This window comes from Artemia sp. Qi Xiang Cuo, chromosome 9, assembly GCF_049724085.1.
Source record: "Artemia sp. Qi Xiang Cuo chromosome 9, ASM4972408v1, whole genome shotgun sequence".
Classification (NCBI taxonomy): domain Eukaryota; kingdom Metazoa; phylum Arthropoda; class Branchiopoda; order Anostraca; family Artemiidae; genus Artemia; species Artemia sp. Qi Xiang Cuo.
In genome coordinates this window covers 30,339,693-30,356,484 of record NC_142802.1, presented here as the reverse complement: position 1 = coordinate 30,356,484, position 16,792 = coordinate 30,339,693, and the positions used below count along the sequence as shown (strand labels likewise).

General features: G+C 34.7%; 1 protein-coding gene across 1 annotated transcript in view; it reads right to left on the bottom strand.

Moving 5' to 3' along the window:
* Nucleotides 1-1,998: 1,998 nt before the first annotated feature.
* LOC148948551 (survival of motor neuron-related-splicing factor 30-like) overlaps nt 1,999-16,792 on the bottom strand; it is a 28,512-nt gene continuing 13,718 nt past the window's right edge. Inside the window, exons 2-6 of the mRNA XM_089094458.1 lie at nt 16,087-16,195; nt 15,249-15,390; nt 10,102-10,248; nt 8,149-8,272; nt 1,999-2,348 (exon numbers count right to left, since the gene is read on the bottom strand). Coding sequence (XP_088950584.1) covers nt 2,193-2,348; nt 8,149-8,272; nt 10,102-10,248; nt 15,249-15,390; nt 16,087-16,195 — 678 coding nt within the window. The 3' untranslated portion in view covers nt 1,999-2,192. The remainder of the gene's footprint in view (nt 2,349-8,148; nt 8,273-10,101; nt 10,249-15,248; nt 15,391-16,086; nt 16,196-16,792) is intronic.

Genomic DNA, 16,792 nt, shown 5'->3' with positions numbered 1-16,792 from the left:
AATATTTTATTCCAAAGTCTTAAACTAAAACTATGCACAAACTTAGTAAAATTGCATTGAAATTCCGCATATTGAGCCTCTAGACTACGGAATTTCCCACTGCAAGAATCGAACTTACAATAATTTTCTACACTAAAAAGATCTTCTATAATAAGTTTTACTTCTATTTACCAAGTGATTTAATTACATCATACTCTGTAACAAGGGTATTGATGATTATTTTCAAATTCCCTTGGGCAATTTACAAATCCAAACGCTATTACCTTATTCTGTATCTATGGAAGTATTGAGTAAAATGCATAACAAAGATCAATATGCTATGCAGAGGTGTCACCAACTTGATGCATTAATAGGGAATGACAAAAAAACTTTTGCTTAAAGGCAAGGATTCCCCACCACCAGATACAACTGAATTCTACATAAGCTCAATTTTGTGTCTGAAAAAAAAAAACACTGAATACTACAGTTTTTAGTTGTTTTTTTTTTAGCGTTTTGCGGTCTGATAGCGTTTTATTTGCACATCTTACTTATTTATGAAGTGGTCTATTTAAAACAGTTCAATAAAGCGACAATCTCTGAAAACGGTTGAGAATGGATGAAAGAATGTCGTTACGGTAATTAAAAGCTTTAGTTACAATATTGTGCAATTGATTTACTCAAAATCCCTATTAGACCGAAAGTCAAATCACAGAAAACAAGCAAAACGTCGAAATAATACTGTATGATATTCCACTTGTGAAAATCTGCAATTTTATGAGATACTGAGTTTGCCTCTTTTGAACAATATGTACCAAAGAAGCCTTTAAATTCCCTAAGGAATTTAAATGACTCAATTTACCAATTTCGATCATTTATCATACCTTATCATAGAGTTGGGGCAACGTGTACAAAGATTTCCATATAACGAACAACTTCAGACAGCACTTGCTCAAAACTTGTTTTTGCAGGGATTCGAATTTGATTTTAGATGACCGACATCAGTAATTATATTTACTCATATTTGTACTTGATTTTGCAGGACTATCTTCTAAAGCACAACCATTAGTAAGGAGAGAAAACAAGGAAGACTTTCTGTTTTAATACAAATTTCTTGGAATTATCAGCTTTAGATTTCCTAGTATTCAAAGGTTACTAAATGAAGGTTTATTTGTATTTGTTTATTAAGTTGGCCACATAAAATCTATAGAAAGTCAATAAAAATTTGTAATCTGTAAATCCTACTAACCTTAATAACAAGTAAAAAGAAATTTCTTCAGCTTTTAGGCATGAGAACCTTAGGTATGCGAACTTTACAAGTCAAAAACTAGATAGCTAGGACATTTCCTGCCCTCTAAAAGTTAAAGAGTTAGGGAGAAGTTTTGCCCAAGTGAAACTTCGTCTGGAGGCTTCTTGATTCACCTCTTCTTGATCGGGTTTTTGGCATTTAAAAACCCCCTTTGTCACGATTAATTTATATTTTCTTCAGCCAATTTCCTTTTCCTTAATATCAAGTGCCTTAATTCATCCAAAGAGCCTGATGAAAAGAGGCGAAGAATGGCAAAAGTATATGCACTCCAAAGGCAGGTATTATTCTTTTTCTTTCTAGTAAATGAACGATATAGAGTTTTATCGTAAACTAAGGCAGTAGGCTGTATAGTTTAAAAGGTGATGTCGTTTCTCCTTAGTTTTCAGGGATTTAATTCACAAGAATAACTAGTGTATTACAAAGTGATCGTCAAGATTGGGCAAATAAGCAAACTTCAACACTAGAAGAGGGAGCCAAAAGAGAATAGAAGGGCCACCTTTATTAATACTACAACAAACGTACCCTAAAATAAGAGCGTATACTTACATGATTCACAAACGTCAAGGCAAAACAGCCAAGAAACAACATTGGCGGACCATAAAAAGCGCGTCAGGTCCTAATTAGTAACCGCAACCATAAAAATGTATAGAACACATACAAATGAATTCGAAGTTTAATAAATGATCTAAGCTTCGAACAAGAATTCTTAGGCCACAGGTTCACATAATGAAGACCAGAAACTGAGGTATCAGATAGACGGATATGAACTTCCCCCCCCCAAAAAAAAATATTCGAGCCCATCCCGCAACAGCAAAAAAACGAAAAAAGACATTCGTAACTTTATGATTAAAGACAAAATATTGTATTGAAGTTCATTATAAATCACGGATAAAATACACCAAAGTAATTATATCATTCCTTTCCTTCTCTTTTCTGCCAGCGTATATTCTGTCATTGGTTTTCCTCCAATTCCACAAGTTCCAACACCAACTCTTCCATCAGCAGCTTCAGGTGTAGCAAAAATACTTCTCTTTGTTACACCCTTCTTCAACTTTGACGATGCCTGAAAAATGAGCAGCAGAATAGTTATAACAAGCCTGTACGAGAATATTTTGGTGGGTTTGAGAGGTTTTAACATTTAAAGGATGGAAAACTCCATTTTTCATATGAAACATACGATTATATACGTTTCCTGTACTTGGTATATGCGAATAAGGCATAAATAGACAAGGTCCCAGGTAGAAATATGATGTTATTACTGGGAGATTTTAACGCCCAGGTTGGTAGAAATAAGGATAGATGGTATCCCAGCTTAGGTAAATTTGGTGTAGGAAAAGAAAACAGTAATGGATACAGACTTTTGCAATTTTGTAGGCATAACAATCTAGTTATAACCAATACGGTGTTTTGTCATAAAATTGCTCATAAGCTAATATGGTATTCACGTGATGGTAAGACAGCAAACCTTATTGATTATGTTATAGTAAACCGAAGACTGGCTGGATCAATACAAGATACTAGGGCAGATAGAAATGCTGTTATTGTTGTTAAAAGTAAAGATCACCATCTAGTAGTGTCAAGGGTTAATTTAAAACTGAAAAATCGGAAGGGGAACTACCTCCCGAGACTTTATGATGTTAGTATACACTAGGACGAGAATTTGGGAGAAACTTTCAGGAACAGTTGAATACTAAACTTGAGAGTTTAAAATTTGATAATGTGGAAGATGGTTGGAATAATTTTAGAAAAATAATTTGTGAAGTTGCTGAAGGTGTATTAGGGAAGAAAGCTAGAACTGTAGCAAAGAATATTAGTGAAAAAGCTTTATGTTTAATAGAAAGGAGAAAGGACTTGTACAAGAATTATCTGAGTGATAAATCGTATGAAAACAAAAGAATTGTAAAGAAAGTGGAGAAAGCATTGAAATATGAACTAAGGAGGTGTGAAGTGGAGGCCATGGATAAAATTGCCGAGGATTTAGAAGATGCAGCTAGACGGCATAATAGTAAAATATTGTACTGGCACGTTAACAAATTGAGAGGTAGTAGTCAATCCGGACTTGTCCCAGTTAAAGATAGGAATGGGGTGGCAATTAGCGATAAGGAAAAAGCTACAGCGAGATGGGCCGAACATTTTGAGAACTTGCTTAACCGAGATAGAGTTGCAGGAAAAAATAGAGAGGAAAATGAAAAAGTTTGTGATACTTTCGATGTGAAGGAAGATTTGTTTTGTGAGGAGGAAATAGCAACAGTACTAAAAGGATTAAAGAATAATAAGGCTCCAGGCGCTGATAGGGTAGTAAATGAATTTCTTAAATATGGTGGCTCTGAGGTTAGATATAAGTCATTGAAGACTATGAATATGATTTTTGAAAAAGGGGAAGTACCTAACGATTTTAGGAAAACCTTAATTAAGCCACTTTATAAGAAAGGTGATAAAAGTGAGTGTAGTAATTATCGACGCATTAGTCTGGTCTCTGTAGGTAGCAAATTGCTTAGTAATATGATACTTTTTAGACTGAGAAATGCCGTAGACAAAGTTTTAAGAGAAGAGCAGTGCGGTTTTAGAAAAGGTAGAGGATGTGTTGACCAAATTTTCACTCTTAGGTTAATAATTGAGAAGTGCCTAAGTTCTCAAACACCTTTGGTCCTCAGTTTTATAGATTATGAGCAAGCGTTCGATTCTGTTGATAGAGGAGCTTTAGTAAAGGTTTTATCCTTGTATGGTATACCAGACAAATACATTAAAGTGATTAGTACTATGTACGAGAATAACACTGCTGCGGTTAAGGAAGGAAATGAGGTTAGCAGCTGGTTTTGTATTAAATCAGGAGTTAAGCAGGGTTGTGTTCTATCCCCCTTTATATGGATTAATTTGACGGACTTTGTTTTAAGGAGCACAGGAAAGGCAATGGGAGACCACGGAATCAAATTGAGAGGAAAAACTCTCCTGGACTTAGATTATGCTGATGATTTAAGCATCCTAGATGAAAGTGTGAGCAAAATGAATGAACTTTTAGAGGTTTTGCGAGTTCAGGGTGCTAGTATTGGTTTGAAAATTAATCTTAGGAAGACTAAGTCACTAAGGCTAGGAATAAGTGAATATAAAAAGGTGACGTTGGGTAATGAAAAGATTTATCAGGAGAGCAACTTCACTTACCTTGGTAGTATTATTAGTAAAAATGTTGGGAGCAGTGGAAATGTTAAAAGTAGAATAGCCAAGGCTCAGGGTGTTTTTTCACAGTTAAAAAAAGTCTGGAAGAATAGGAAGATTATTCTGCAAACCAAGATTAGAATCTTAGAAGCTACAGTGATGACAGTGGTCAAATATGGCTCTGAAGCATGGACGCTCCGAAAAGCGGATGAAGATTTGCTAGATGTTTTCCAGAGAAATTGCTTAAGAATTGCTATGGGTACCCGGCTGACTGACCGTATTTTAAACAATAGGCTATACGAAAAATGTGGTTCAATACCGCTTTCTAGGTCTATAATGAAAGAAAGGTTGAGGTGGCTACGGCATGTTGTGCGGATGAGGGATGACAGATTGTTGAAGATTGTTCTTTTCGGCCAACCATCTAGGACTAAACGGAAAGCAGGTCGTCCCCGTCTGGGGAGGGGGAGGACGTCATAAAGAAAGATTTAAAGGGAATGGGAAATTCGTGGGCGGGTGTAAAAAGGGAGGCTTTGAATAGATTGGGGTGGAGGAGGAGCGTGCGTAGCTGTGTTGGCCTCAGGCGGCTTGGTGCTGCGATGAGTTGTTAGTAGTAGTAGTAATAAGGCATAAAATACATAATAGAACAAATAAACCTTTGACAGGATCAAGAGATTTTAAATTTGAAAGTGAAGAATTTGACTTTTCTTAAAGAAAGAAGTATGAATAAGCCCATCTCCCGATTCATTATTTGTTTTTAAATAACTGGAAAACCATTCCTTACCCCTACTAAAGAAAAACGTCACTCCGCAGCCAAGTATAGGTTACATGGGTAGAGACAAGAACCCTGGAAAATCTCAATTTGGCAAAGAAATACATGCACAGGTACAAAGAAGTCTGATACTTAAAGGGAAGGAGGTATCAGAGATCTCCGTCCTCCCCAACCTGTGTGCAGGTAGGACAGCACGTTGTGTATATTAGTGTTTAGACAATACCTAAAAGTCGTAGCCACAAATTTGAATTTACACACATTCTTATTCATACACTTTCAAATTTCTTTGAATTGAGGTTTACACTTCATTATGGTCTTGATGACGCTTTATAATCTCTCTTACGTCATTCATAAAGTTTCAAAATGGACCAATAAATCGAGGGTATGTCCCACGCCAAGGTCCCAAGACCATTAATAATAACAAGAGGCGGATTTATACGCGAAATATACTCTGGGCGTTAACCAATGAGAAAACCGTGTACTGATGGTAAAATTTACAGTTAGAAATTCATACCTTTCGTTAAATAGCGATCAACGAGATCTGTAGCAGCTATACTCTATGAAGCAGGACTAAATCTAGAACATGTAAAAGACCTGTAAACATGTATAGGTAATGCAAGATTTTCACTTCTAAAAAGTTATGGACAAGCCCCTCTCCACCCAAAAAATCTCTAATAGTATACTAGTACAATAAATGAAAGAGCAGCTTATATGCAAACGATCTTACGCTATATTTCTATATCACTATTTAACAGAAAAGTTGGACGAGCAGCATCAAAATAAACTACAAAAAAATTGCACCGGGTGTGGTATGCTCAAGCACCTGCTCCATGGACATATTGGTTGGCAATTTATTCTAGCATCATTCGTTTAGAATTGTCGGTTAAGGTCGAAATGCAAACTCAACTTTACCCACTTTCTATATTAGTTTAGCAAGTATAATGTAAACATTTTTTGTTTTCTAATTATCATTCAATTCAGTATTTAAGTCAAGAAAATCAAAACCTCTCACGTCATCTGCAAGTGTATTTAATGCGAACAAAGACATTGTCTTGGGTTTAGACGCTCAGATTGCCTTGCCAGATGTCCACGTTACAATCCCGAAGTAATTGCCGTTTTGCTTCAATATATATGTACACAATATACGCAAAAATACAAGAGATATAACGCCAATTCTCCTTTTCTTTTTCCTGGACCAGAATATAGTTTTAACATTTGTTTACCCCATGATTATTCAATCTAATTATAAGTAAACCAGATGATAATTTGTTTGGCAATTTCCCAAATAATTTTCGGGAAGCAATTTCAAAGTAATGATAGCAAAAACATTCAAAATAAAATCGTGAATAAAAATCCTTTTGAATACCGACAATTAGAACCCTAGTTTTACGCCAGTCTTGGCTTAGATCCACTTGGAATGTACGCTAACTAATTTGATTGACAAGATACAAGAAATTGGGAATTTTAATATTCCAGAATATTTAATTATTACTGTCAATATACGTGCCTTTTACAACGGAAGGTCATACATATTTAATAGATTAGCGCGCTTCAGCCGTGTCTAATTTTGTTTTCATAATACAGATTTTCTTTCCGGAATACCACGGGAAAAAACAAGCTTTAACAACATCGGCTCTTTATCTGGGTGTTTTCTTTCGAGCGAATTATATTCTTTGTAGTTCAGAATCTGATCTATAATGACTCAGAAAGAGATCTAAGGAGCCCCATCTCCTGTGCCCCTTTGGCTCTTTTTAAAAATTTTAAGTTAGGCAGGGTATTGAAAATCCTTTGAGTCATGGCTTGTTTCACAATCCGTGTTTATAAATAGGTCTGGATCTTTTTGCCTCTACCATTTGATACAGAGAAAGAAAGAGAGAGAGAGAGAGAAAGAAAGAGAGAGAAACAAAGAAATAGAGAGAGAGAAAGCGAAAGAATTATTTATTTGAGACACCGATAAAACACAAAAAATAAATTTGCTAAATAGCCTTGTGGCTTGTACGGGTTTCTTTACAAAAAAAAAAAAAAAAAAAGTTTTCCGGAAACAGAATAAGAAAATCACCACTTGAACCACTATAGAAAAAGATAATCATAGATCATATCCATCAAAACAATGGTCCTTAGGACTCATAGAAGGTCAGTCCATCAATCTCTTGAATAATATTACAAGGAAGGAACTCCCGCATAGAAAAAAGGGCATGGCGAGTAGAAAATACAGACATTGTAGACTTTGTAGACCGGTTATCTAATTAATGACACAGTCTTTGTCTCACGCCATCACTCTCAAAAATACCAATCAAATATTCAGGAGTTTTTTTTTATGTAATACATCACACATAAAAAAAGCTTTATACAATTAAAAAAGACCTGAAACTGGTACATTATAAAACTTCTTATAATTATTCCTTAGTGAAACCCATTATCATTTTGTAAGAATACGAACCGCCCACTTTTGAGGAGAACGTAATGACTTCAAATGTGTTTGAAAGGTAGATCCTTTTTTGAATTTGAGACACAATCGATCCAAGTATGGAGTCAGTCCCCATACGCGTATTGTTTATCGTAAAGTTTATAATTCCCAAATAAGAAGAAAACTTATTTGGACTTTTTGAATTTCATTACTCAAGTAAGAAAAAGCTTTCTTTGTTGTTGGTAAGGAGCAACTACTTACAGCACTTGAGCGAGTATACTCCGGTGCTCCTCGTTGATCATTTTACAAAAACTTAACGCATATTGGGAACTGCCACCTTCAATTCCTGTTTCTGTTTGTTTTTTTTACACTCAATTTGATAGCGCTGCCTTCCTTTGCCATTTCTGTTCTAACCCAAGCTGATTGTACTCAACAACCGTACTCAACAACAATAGATAAAACAGAATGTGACTCAAAGGCTACTATCGCAAATTTATACGTCAAGACGTTAAAAAAAAAAAACAGTTGGCTTACTTTTGTAGCAAAGGACTGCCATTTGGACTTCTCTTTTTCTCTAGCATCTATCATTTCTTGAAAGCGAGCCTGTTTTTTCAACTTTCTTGCTTTCAGGTATTCTTTCTGAGCAGCCGTCTTTTTCCTGGGAAGAGACAGAATAAATTATTGAATGCTCATCTCTTCGTAATAATACAATGATAACTAAGAGCAAGAAAACTTTCACCGTCCTTAAATAGCCCTCGGAGAATAAACCGAACTATGACATGACATTATGTTCATATTGCAGCCATACACAGCCCAAAACTTTCTATGAGATGATGGATCATTATTACCAACTGCACCAACAGAGGCATAATTGATTAACAAAAGGAAAGGAGGCACTGTAATTTTCATCAAAGTTTACGCAAAATGTAATTTACGATACGCACTATAAATTTTAAAGGTTTTCTTTTATTTATCTACCCCCCAAAAAATTCATCCTAACAGCTTTATAAATCTTATCTGGGCTCTCACTAAATAAAAAATAAAATCTGATAAACTCATTGGTCTTGAGCGAGACTATATATAGATCTTAATTATCTTCTTGGTGTTCAAGACCTATTTTATTTTAAGGTTGAATACCAGTTTCATATTTGTAGTTTCACATTGTTCTATCAGTAGTTGACGATCAACACCATTAACTGTTATACTCTGAGTTCACCTAACTACGTTTTGACGCAAACTGACCAGTTTGCGCTTTGCGTCGAATTTAAACGTTCTTTTTCTCTCGTAAATTTTTGGATCATGTTCATCCACTAGGCTAAAAAAGTTTAACTGACCCATTCAAAGTCAGACTTGTAAAACTTCCAAGAGAATAATCAGAAAACATGAGACTGCAGAAAAATGATTTTTATTTGTAAGGACTCTTTCTGCTTTTTACAGACAAAGATTTATATTCGACATTTCTGGCAGAACAGAGAAAAAATTATATAGAGAAAAAGAATAAGAATAAAAAAGAATAGAAAAAGAAAAAGAAAAGAGAAAAAGTATAGAGACTCTCTACTACATCCCACATGTCTGATGTGTCATATGTAATGGCTGCAGCAAACTGATATGAACGATTTTATGTTATTGACGTATCCACTATACGGGTTACTCTTGATCCAGGTGTTCTCTTGGAATATAAACTATTTTTAATCGATCTGTGTGTCACTGGATACACTTTGGCGAGGTTTACATAGAGTGACATTAACAAATTCCAAGACTGCTTAGATGTATTCCAACATGGTTGATTTGCCTGATGAAAAAATTTTCCGAGTTACCCAAAAAGTTTCTGTCATGTACTTAATATTAATTTCTATAATAATTAGGATTAATAGTTAGAAGTGACAACAATTTAGGATGTCAGATACACACACACACACACACACACACACACACACACACACACACACACACACAATACTATATATATATATATATATATATATATATATATATATATATATATATATATATATATATATATATATATATATATATATATATATATATATATATATATATATATATATATATATACATAATTTTTTTATAATGAAGACGTCATAAGTCCTCAACTATATGCTCATATTTACATAGCGCACCTCCCAAATTCCAGTAGATGAGCAAAGAAGAAAAAAAGGAGAATTAATAGAATCAGATATTCGCAATTTAACCTGGTTTAGTAAGAACGCAAAACTACTAACACAACAGATAGCATAATGTTACCTAACAGAACTATACAAATACTTTTGTCCATATTAAATACCCAACGAGCGGCAGTAGGACTACTAGTTACGTCACCGGAACAAACTAAATTAAAGCATAAAAAGCTTTGGGATTTTCAATACAATGTTGGATGTCGTTGCTGTTTCCCCTTACAAACCAGCTTGAGTTTCTACTCTCGTTTGTTCCCCGTACTCTTTGATTTACATGCAAAAAAAAACCTACTTCTTTTCTGCATCTTCCTCTCTTCCTCTTTTTCCATTCGGCTCTCGAAGAACGACGAGTGGAACAGTCTCTTTTTGGGTGTAGCCAACGAATTTCACTTCAGCTTCTCCATACTCGAGTATGTTGGTGATTGTTACATCATAGTACCTAGAAAGAGGAAGCACAACATTAGACAAAAAAGGAAAAAAAGGAATATTTGAAGAGCAGAAACTCGGCCCGTTTTGATTACAGTAGAAGACCCTCGATTCAAAATGTGATTAAAAATTGCCAAGAACAGAAAAAAGGTGGATTGACAAATGCAAGGCAAGGGCACAAAAAATAATAATAATAAAAGATTATGTATGGTTTGGAGCATAAAAAGGTAGTGGAAAGCTTGAAATATCAAAATTTGCAAAACAATGCCATCTAGTTGAGGTCTGAATGTATAAAATAGAAAAGTTATTTGAAAAGCAAGATAGCAAATTCTTATTTGTTTAATCTTAATTAAGATGCTCCGAAATACAGGAACAATATACACAATTGTCTGCTGAAACTAAAATTTAATTTTCACGACATTGACTAAAGTCCCTGAACTCTCTCATTAACATTACAGGATAAGACAGCTAACAATACCAGTCATACTATCTATTATGCATAGTGTTATGACAGTATTTCTGGTTCCTAGTGGAAGAGAAATTTCTAAAGACAATAGCACAAAAGGTGAAACTCTGTCAATTAAACTGCTCAACCTATAGAAGCAAAGAAAAGAAAACAAAAGGATAGGAAGCTAATTACTACTATTGCTACTACTAACAACCCACTGCCGCACCAAGACACTTGAAACCAACACAGCTATGCATGCTCCTCCTTCATCAAAATCTACTTAAAGCCTCCCTCTTTACGCCCTCCCAAGAAGTTCCAATTTCCCCTGGATCATTCCTTACGACCTATTCCCGTCCGATGCGGGGAAGATCTGCTTTCCGTTTGGCCCTAGATGGTTGGCCAAAAAGGATAAACTTTCGTGCCGTAGCCATCTCAACCTTTCTATCACTATAGCCCTAGAAAGCGTGATAGAACCACATTTTTCGTACAGCCTACTATTTGAAATACGGTCAGTCAGACGGGTACCCAAACAATCAGTAGACAATTACTCTGGAAAATATCTAAAAAAATCTTACTCCGTCTTTCGGAGCACTAACGCTTCAGAACCCTAATTGACTACTGTCATCACTGCAGCTTCCATTATTCTAACCTTGGTTCACAGACTAATCTTCCTATTCTTCCAAACTTTTTTAACTGTGAAAAAATAACATGGGCCCATTCTACTTTTAACATCTTCACTGCATCCACAATTTTTACTAACAATACTACCTAGGTAGGTAAAGCTATCAGCTTGATCGACCTTCTCGATGAAGTTTAACTGATAAAAATCTTATAATAGAAATAAGATGACATTTCTGACTATTCTATAAACTAAATAAAGAATTTACTCACAAAATTTATTTGTAAATCAATACAAGGAGACTGATAGTTTGAATTGAAGTAACTAGTTTACATAAAATATAACGGTACAAAATAAATTTCGAGCATGGGTAAGTCGAAAAAGAGACCTCTAGGAATTTCCCTCACTTCACCGACTAAAGGTTACGTTCTATAAAAATGTTGTAAATGGGCAATTTTATAGAGAAAGAAGGCTCAGTGATTTAAAGTCAGTGACACAACTTTAAATTCTAATTCCATGTGGTTGTATGTTAGTTACTATTCAAATCACACATCAAACTATAATTGCTTATGAGCATGGAATTGAGTTTAAAATGATAGATCATGGAGGCGAAACCATCCGAAACTGATCAATCATTAAAGTTTGATAACGCCAGGTGAAATTTAAACACCAGCAAACATTTTAATATTGACAAATCCAATGGACAAAAGTAGGTCAATAGCGAATGAGACAACATTGCTATTTAAAATACGGTAGAGTGGGAAGGGCACAGGTTTTTAATATTTTCTGACGGATAGAACAGGACATATAAGTAAAATTAAGTAACTCAGCTTAAATGAATTTTTTAGAATCAAAACTCCTAACATCTATTTTTCAGCTGGTATACAGAGCAACTACTGTACAAAACTAAATAGAGACAATATCTGTTTGGTAATCTATTCACCCAAATTACTTACTGCTACTACTAACAGCTTATTGTACAACCAAGTCACCTGGGGCTAACAGCTGTAAAAACTCATTTCTCTACCCGCTCCATTGAGATCTTTGTTCTCTCAAAAAGTTCCCACTTACTGTAAACTTTCTTTATATCCTCTTCCAATTCCCTTCAATGACGCCCTGTATTTCATTTGAGCCCCCGCTGGATTGCCAAAAATACAATTATTGGTCATCTATCATATTTCATTGGTAATGTGTGAACTAATCATCCTAACCTTTTTGTTCTACTATATGTTCAATATAGTGGCCGGCCTTTACCCCCCCCCCCTCGCCCCCTTGGAAAATAAGGCTTTCCAAATTTGAGAATTTTATTTGAGTTTTATTTTTTTAATTTATGTAGGGGGAAGGAATTTTGGTACTTGTGTATTATGTGCCACTCATCACTCAAGTTTACGCTGTGTAAAATTCGAGAACACACCGGTTTTTTCGTTACTTTAGAAATAAATTTGGGCTATAGATTTGCACATTAGGGGGGTAGGGGGGTAAAGTATAGCGGGTCTGCATGCAAAATGTGTTTGGTAGAATTATGCAGCATATTAGATAGATAGATAGATAAGTGTATTTTAAAGCCAAATATACGGTCATGAACACGGTAAAGTAACATAAATGAAAGGCAAAAATAACATAAACTTTCATCAGCGATCATCATAAAACACTTAAATGAAACACTACATTAGCCTTATAATAGTACTTAATACTTGGGAAATATATTCTGTCACTTGTCTTTGTCTTGTCTCGCGGTAAGCTGAAAAAAAACTAACGAAGAAACCGGTTAGTTCTCGAGTTTTACACAGCGTAAACTTGAGTGAGTGGCGCATAATACACAAGTACCAAAATTCCTTCCCCCTATGGAAATTAAAAAAAAATGAAACTCAAATAAAATTATCAAATTTGGAAAGCCTTATTTTCCATGGGGGGGATATTCTCCCCGGGGGGATATTTTCTGGGGGGAGGGGTAAACGCCTAGAGGACATACTCTGTTATACCGTATGGGGATAAAGCCTACACTGAAGTTTCACATCTGCTGAAAATTTATTAGACTAAGAGGTGCTGTAAATAATATTTTGAGGGAAGCCATATGGGCTAAGAAAATAGAGTGGATATGTTGATGAAATTCTTTACACAGAGGTTAACAAACGCAAATATTCTCAGTCACTAAATTTGTGGAGAGGAGAGTTATCCTTTTTGCAATACTATACTCCTTCACTTAAAAAAATATCTAAGGGATCACTTGGTCTAATAAGTGCTTAGCCATTTGCTTCCAAATAGAAGCAATCCCTCTATAACAACGACATCTACTCTTATCCCCTTTCTTACAAAAGTTTAGTTCACTTTTTTTCTAAAATTACTAGGCACTTCACTTTTACACCAAATCATATTCATAATTTTCTAAATCCTTTACTATAGGCTATATTTAGCATACTTTGAAAAAAAAAATACCTTACTATACTGACCAGCAGTCTTATTATATTTCAATCCTTTTAATACATTCTTCTACTCCTCTTGGTAAATGAATGTTCCTTCCCTTCTAAATTGTAAAAATTCCCCCACTATTTTGTACTGCTTCCTATAGCCCTACCACGGTAATACCCACTCAAAATGTTCAACATATCCCTCTTTATTATTAATCGCAACACACTCTCCCATCTTAAATTAAGAGTCTACTATGCCAGTATAATATCTTGCTTATATACCATTGGGATGCGCATCTTTGAGATCTTCACTGATTGTATCCATAGCATAAAACATAAAATCGCAAAGAAAGGAAGAAAACGAGGACAATAAACAGCCAGTGGAAAAATTGAAAAACTATGGAAATATTTCGGTCAAGACCTTCGCTTGAGCGTCCTCAGTGCAGAATAAAACAGATAAGAGTATAAAAAACCAAACCTTAAAACAAAACGTTAAAATAGGATGACCCTTTCTAAGTTACGGTGAAAGGGTAACTGAATAAAAAACACAAGTCTAAATGGCATTTCAAAATTTCATCTTACGTAAAGCAGTCTTAAAGGCTAATCGCTTTCCAGGTAGGTATAATAGCCTCCATTCAGATCTCCTTAGTTCATACTTTAATGCCTTCTTTATAACCCTTACTTTCACCCTGTTCTCATATAGATTGAAACTCAAAGCCCTATTCGATTCCTTGAGCAATCACTCGAAAAAGGGTATTTTTCCATGAAAACATATCTTTCGGGTATGGAATTCACTTCGTGCTTGAAAATTTAATGAACAATTAATCATAATGTAGCAAGGGGAAATCGACTATAAAACAAATCTCTCCAGGGGATAATTTGTATCTAGTCGATAAATTTTATGGTATGTAAGCCTATTTAAGACTAATAATTAAGACCTATAATTAAGGGCATGTAGATTATGAAAAAAGTATTCACTTTGTTTAGTTTCTTATGGTTCTGTTACCTTCAAACTTTAAAGAAATCACAAAGCAAATTAACTAGCTTCGATGGTGACTTTGGGAACCTGATTTCTATACATATTTCTACCCGTATAGAAGCTGTATAGCAACCTCATTTTGAGAGAATTGAATCTTTTTCTTATTAGCCTTTAGTCCAATCCTTTTATATATTGAGAGGGAAGCATGAACTCCGCCCCTCAGCAGAGATGTCAGTACTTAGTTTGGGCTGTTGCCTACTATATGCAACCTATTTGAACCGTCACTTCCAACTTATATGTTAGATTTGACCGGATAGTTAAATCTAGGCCCATATTGGAGCAAAACTAACTCGTCGTGTTTTGGAATACATTTGTACAAATTGGAAGCATTGAACATATCGATTTTACAATTGAAATTATCTCGATTATATGAATCGGATTAGGACGTAAATACTGGATCATTTTACAATTTTCAATGCAGTTGTACATAGAATTTCTTCAATAGTTAGTTCTACGTATTACAAATTCAGTATATCCTATAAAGAGAGGTCAAACTTACTGAGAGTCTTTACTCCATGGAGCTGATGCCTCATCACCGACTTTCCATTCTTTTATTGGAGTTAATGCAGAAACAGGTCCTTCATCACTTAGCCATTTTGTGAGTTTTTCAGATTCTACTTCTTCTTCAACTTCTTCAGTGTCTAAAGAAACAACATGTTTTTTTAATTGATTATATATTAAAAATTCAATCCAATAAGCGTTGTCAAAAGCCTTACAAGTTACAAACAAGCTTTTTTTCACATTCTGTGGTCCTAGGAGGATCATGAGTATCCAATGTGCAGCTATTTATTTACACATTTTAATAACTAGTTGGTTTAGAGTGACATTTTATTTGAAGGAATTGACAAATGGTTTTTATTGGGCAAGCTCAATAGGGAGATGTTTCCAGATATATGGGCAGCACCAAGCTAAGCTGTTTCAACTATCAATAGAACTGTCACTATCCATCTCACTAAGTAGTGACAATATACAACTATTCTCGAAATTAGATTATCACTAGTATAAACAAAGCACTTGTAACTAATAGATAAGTTCACAAACAGGTGACGCTTCACATTCCAAACAGGTGACGCTGAGATGACGCAAAAATTAAAAAGAAGGATATTTTAGCTGTAAACCAGAAAACAATTTCAGATAAATTTGACCGTTGACTAAAGAAGTATTACCGATATTTTATTTCAAGCATCCCAGAAATAATTATGCTTTAAAACAATTATCTGAAAACCCCTGTTTTCTCTGCGCATTGCTTCACGTCAAAACTCGACCTTAAAAAGTTATAGCGTCTGAGGCAAAGAAAGCATAGAAAGAATTAAAAAAAAAATAAAAAATTAACATACCCAACTGAGCTTTGATTAATTCCAACGTCAAAGCTATAACTTCTGTCAAATCCTGTTTAAGCTTGAGAAGTTCTTGGTTATTGTCGTCTGCAGTAAGAGCTGCTTCAACCTAGAAAAAAAACGAAGCTAAAGACTGGTCGCTTTTTTTCGTTTGTAAAACAAATCTATTTTTATTTTCTGAGTACTGAACTAAATTAATCTATTCATAATCATACAGATCAAAGCACTTTCAGAAGCACTTTCAGAAGCACCCGAAACTGCAAGTTATTAAAAAAGGTTTTCAAAACATACGAAGCCCTTATAGGTATAGTTAATTTGTCAGCTTTTCTTCCCCTCCAGCATTTTTACATCATGTTTTCCCATTCACTATGTCTGATAATTTTTTTTTAACTTTTTCTGATCCCTATATAAAAGTATTCAAATGAAAACTTAAAAGTTTTTAGAATTTCCCAAGGTTGATATGAAATTATATATCAATTCCATAAATCTTCGATTGCGTAAACCTAGAGCGAGTAGTTTTTAATTTACACTTACACAATGAGGGATTGACAACAAGAACTCAAGGGGCACGGTTTCCCCCAAAAGCCCAAATATTAACCTTTTGATTGCATAGTGGCTATAGAAAGAGCTTTTCTGTAGTTGCATAACCCTATTCAAGGTAATGAGAGAATTCAGTTGCCACCACCATTAAAAGATGTCCCCAAGC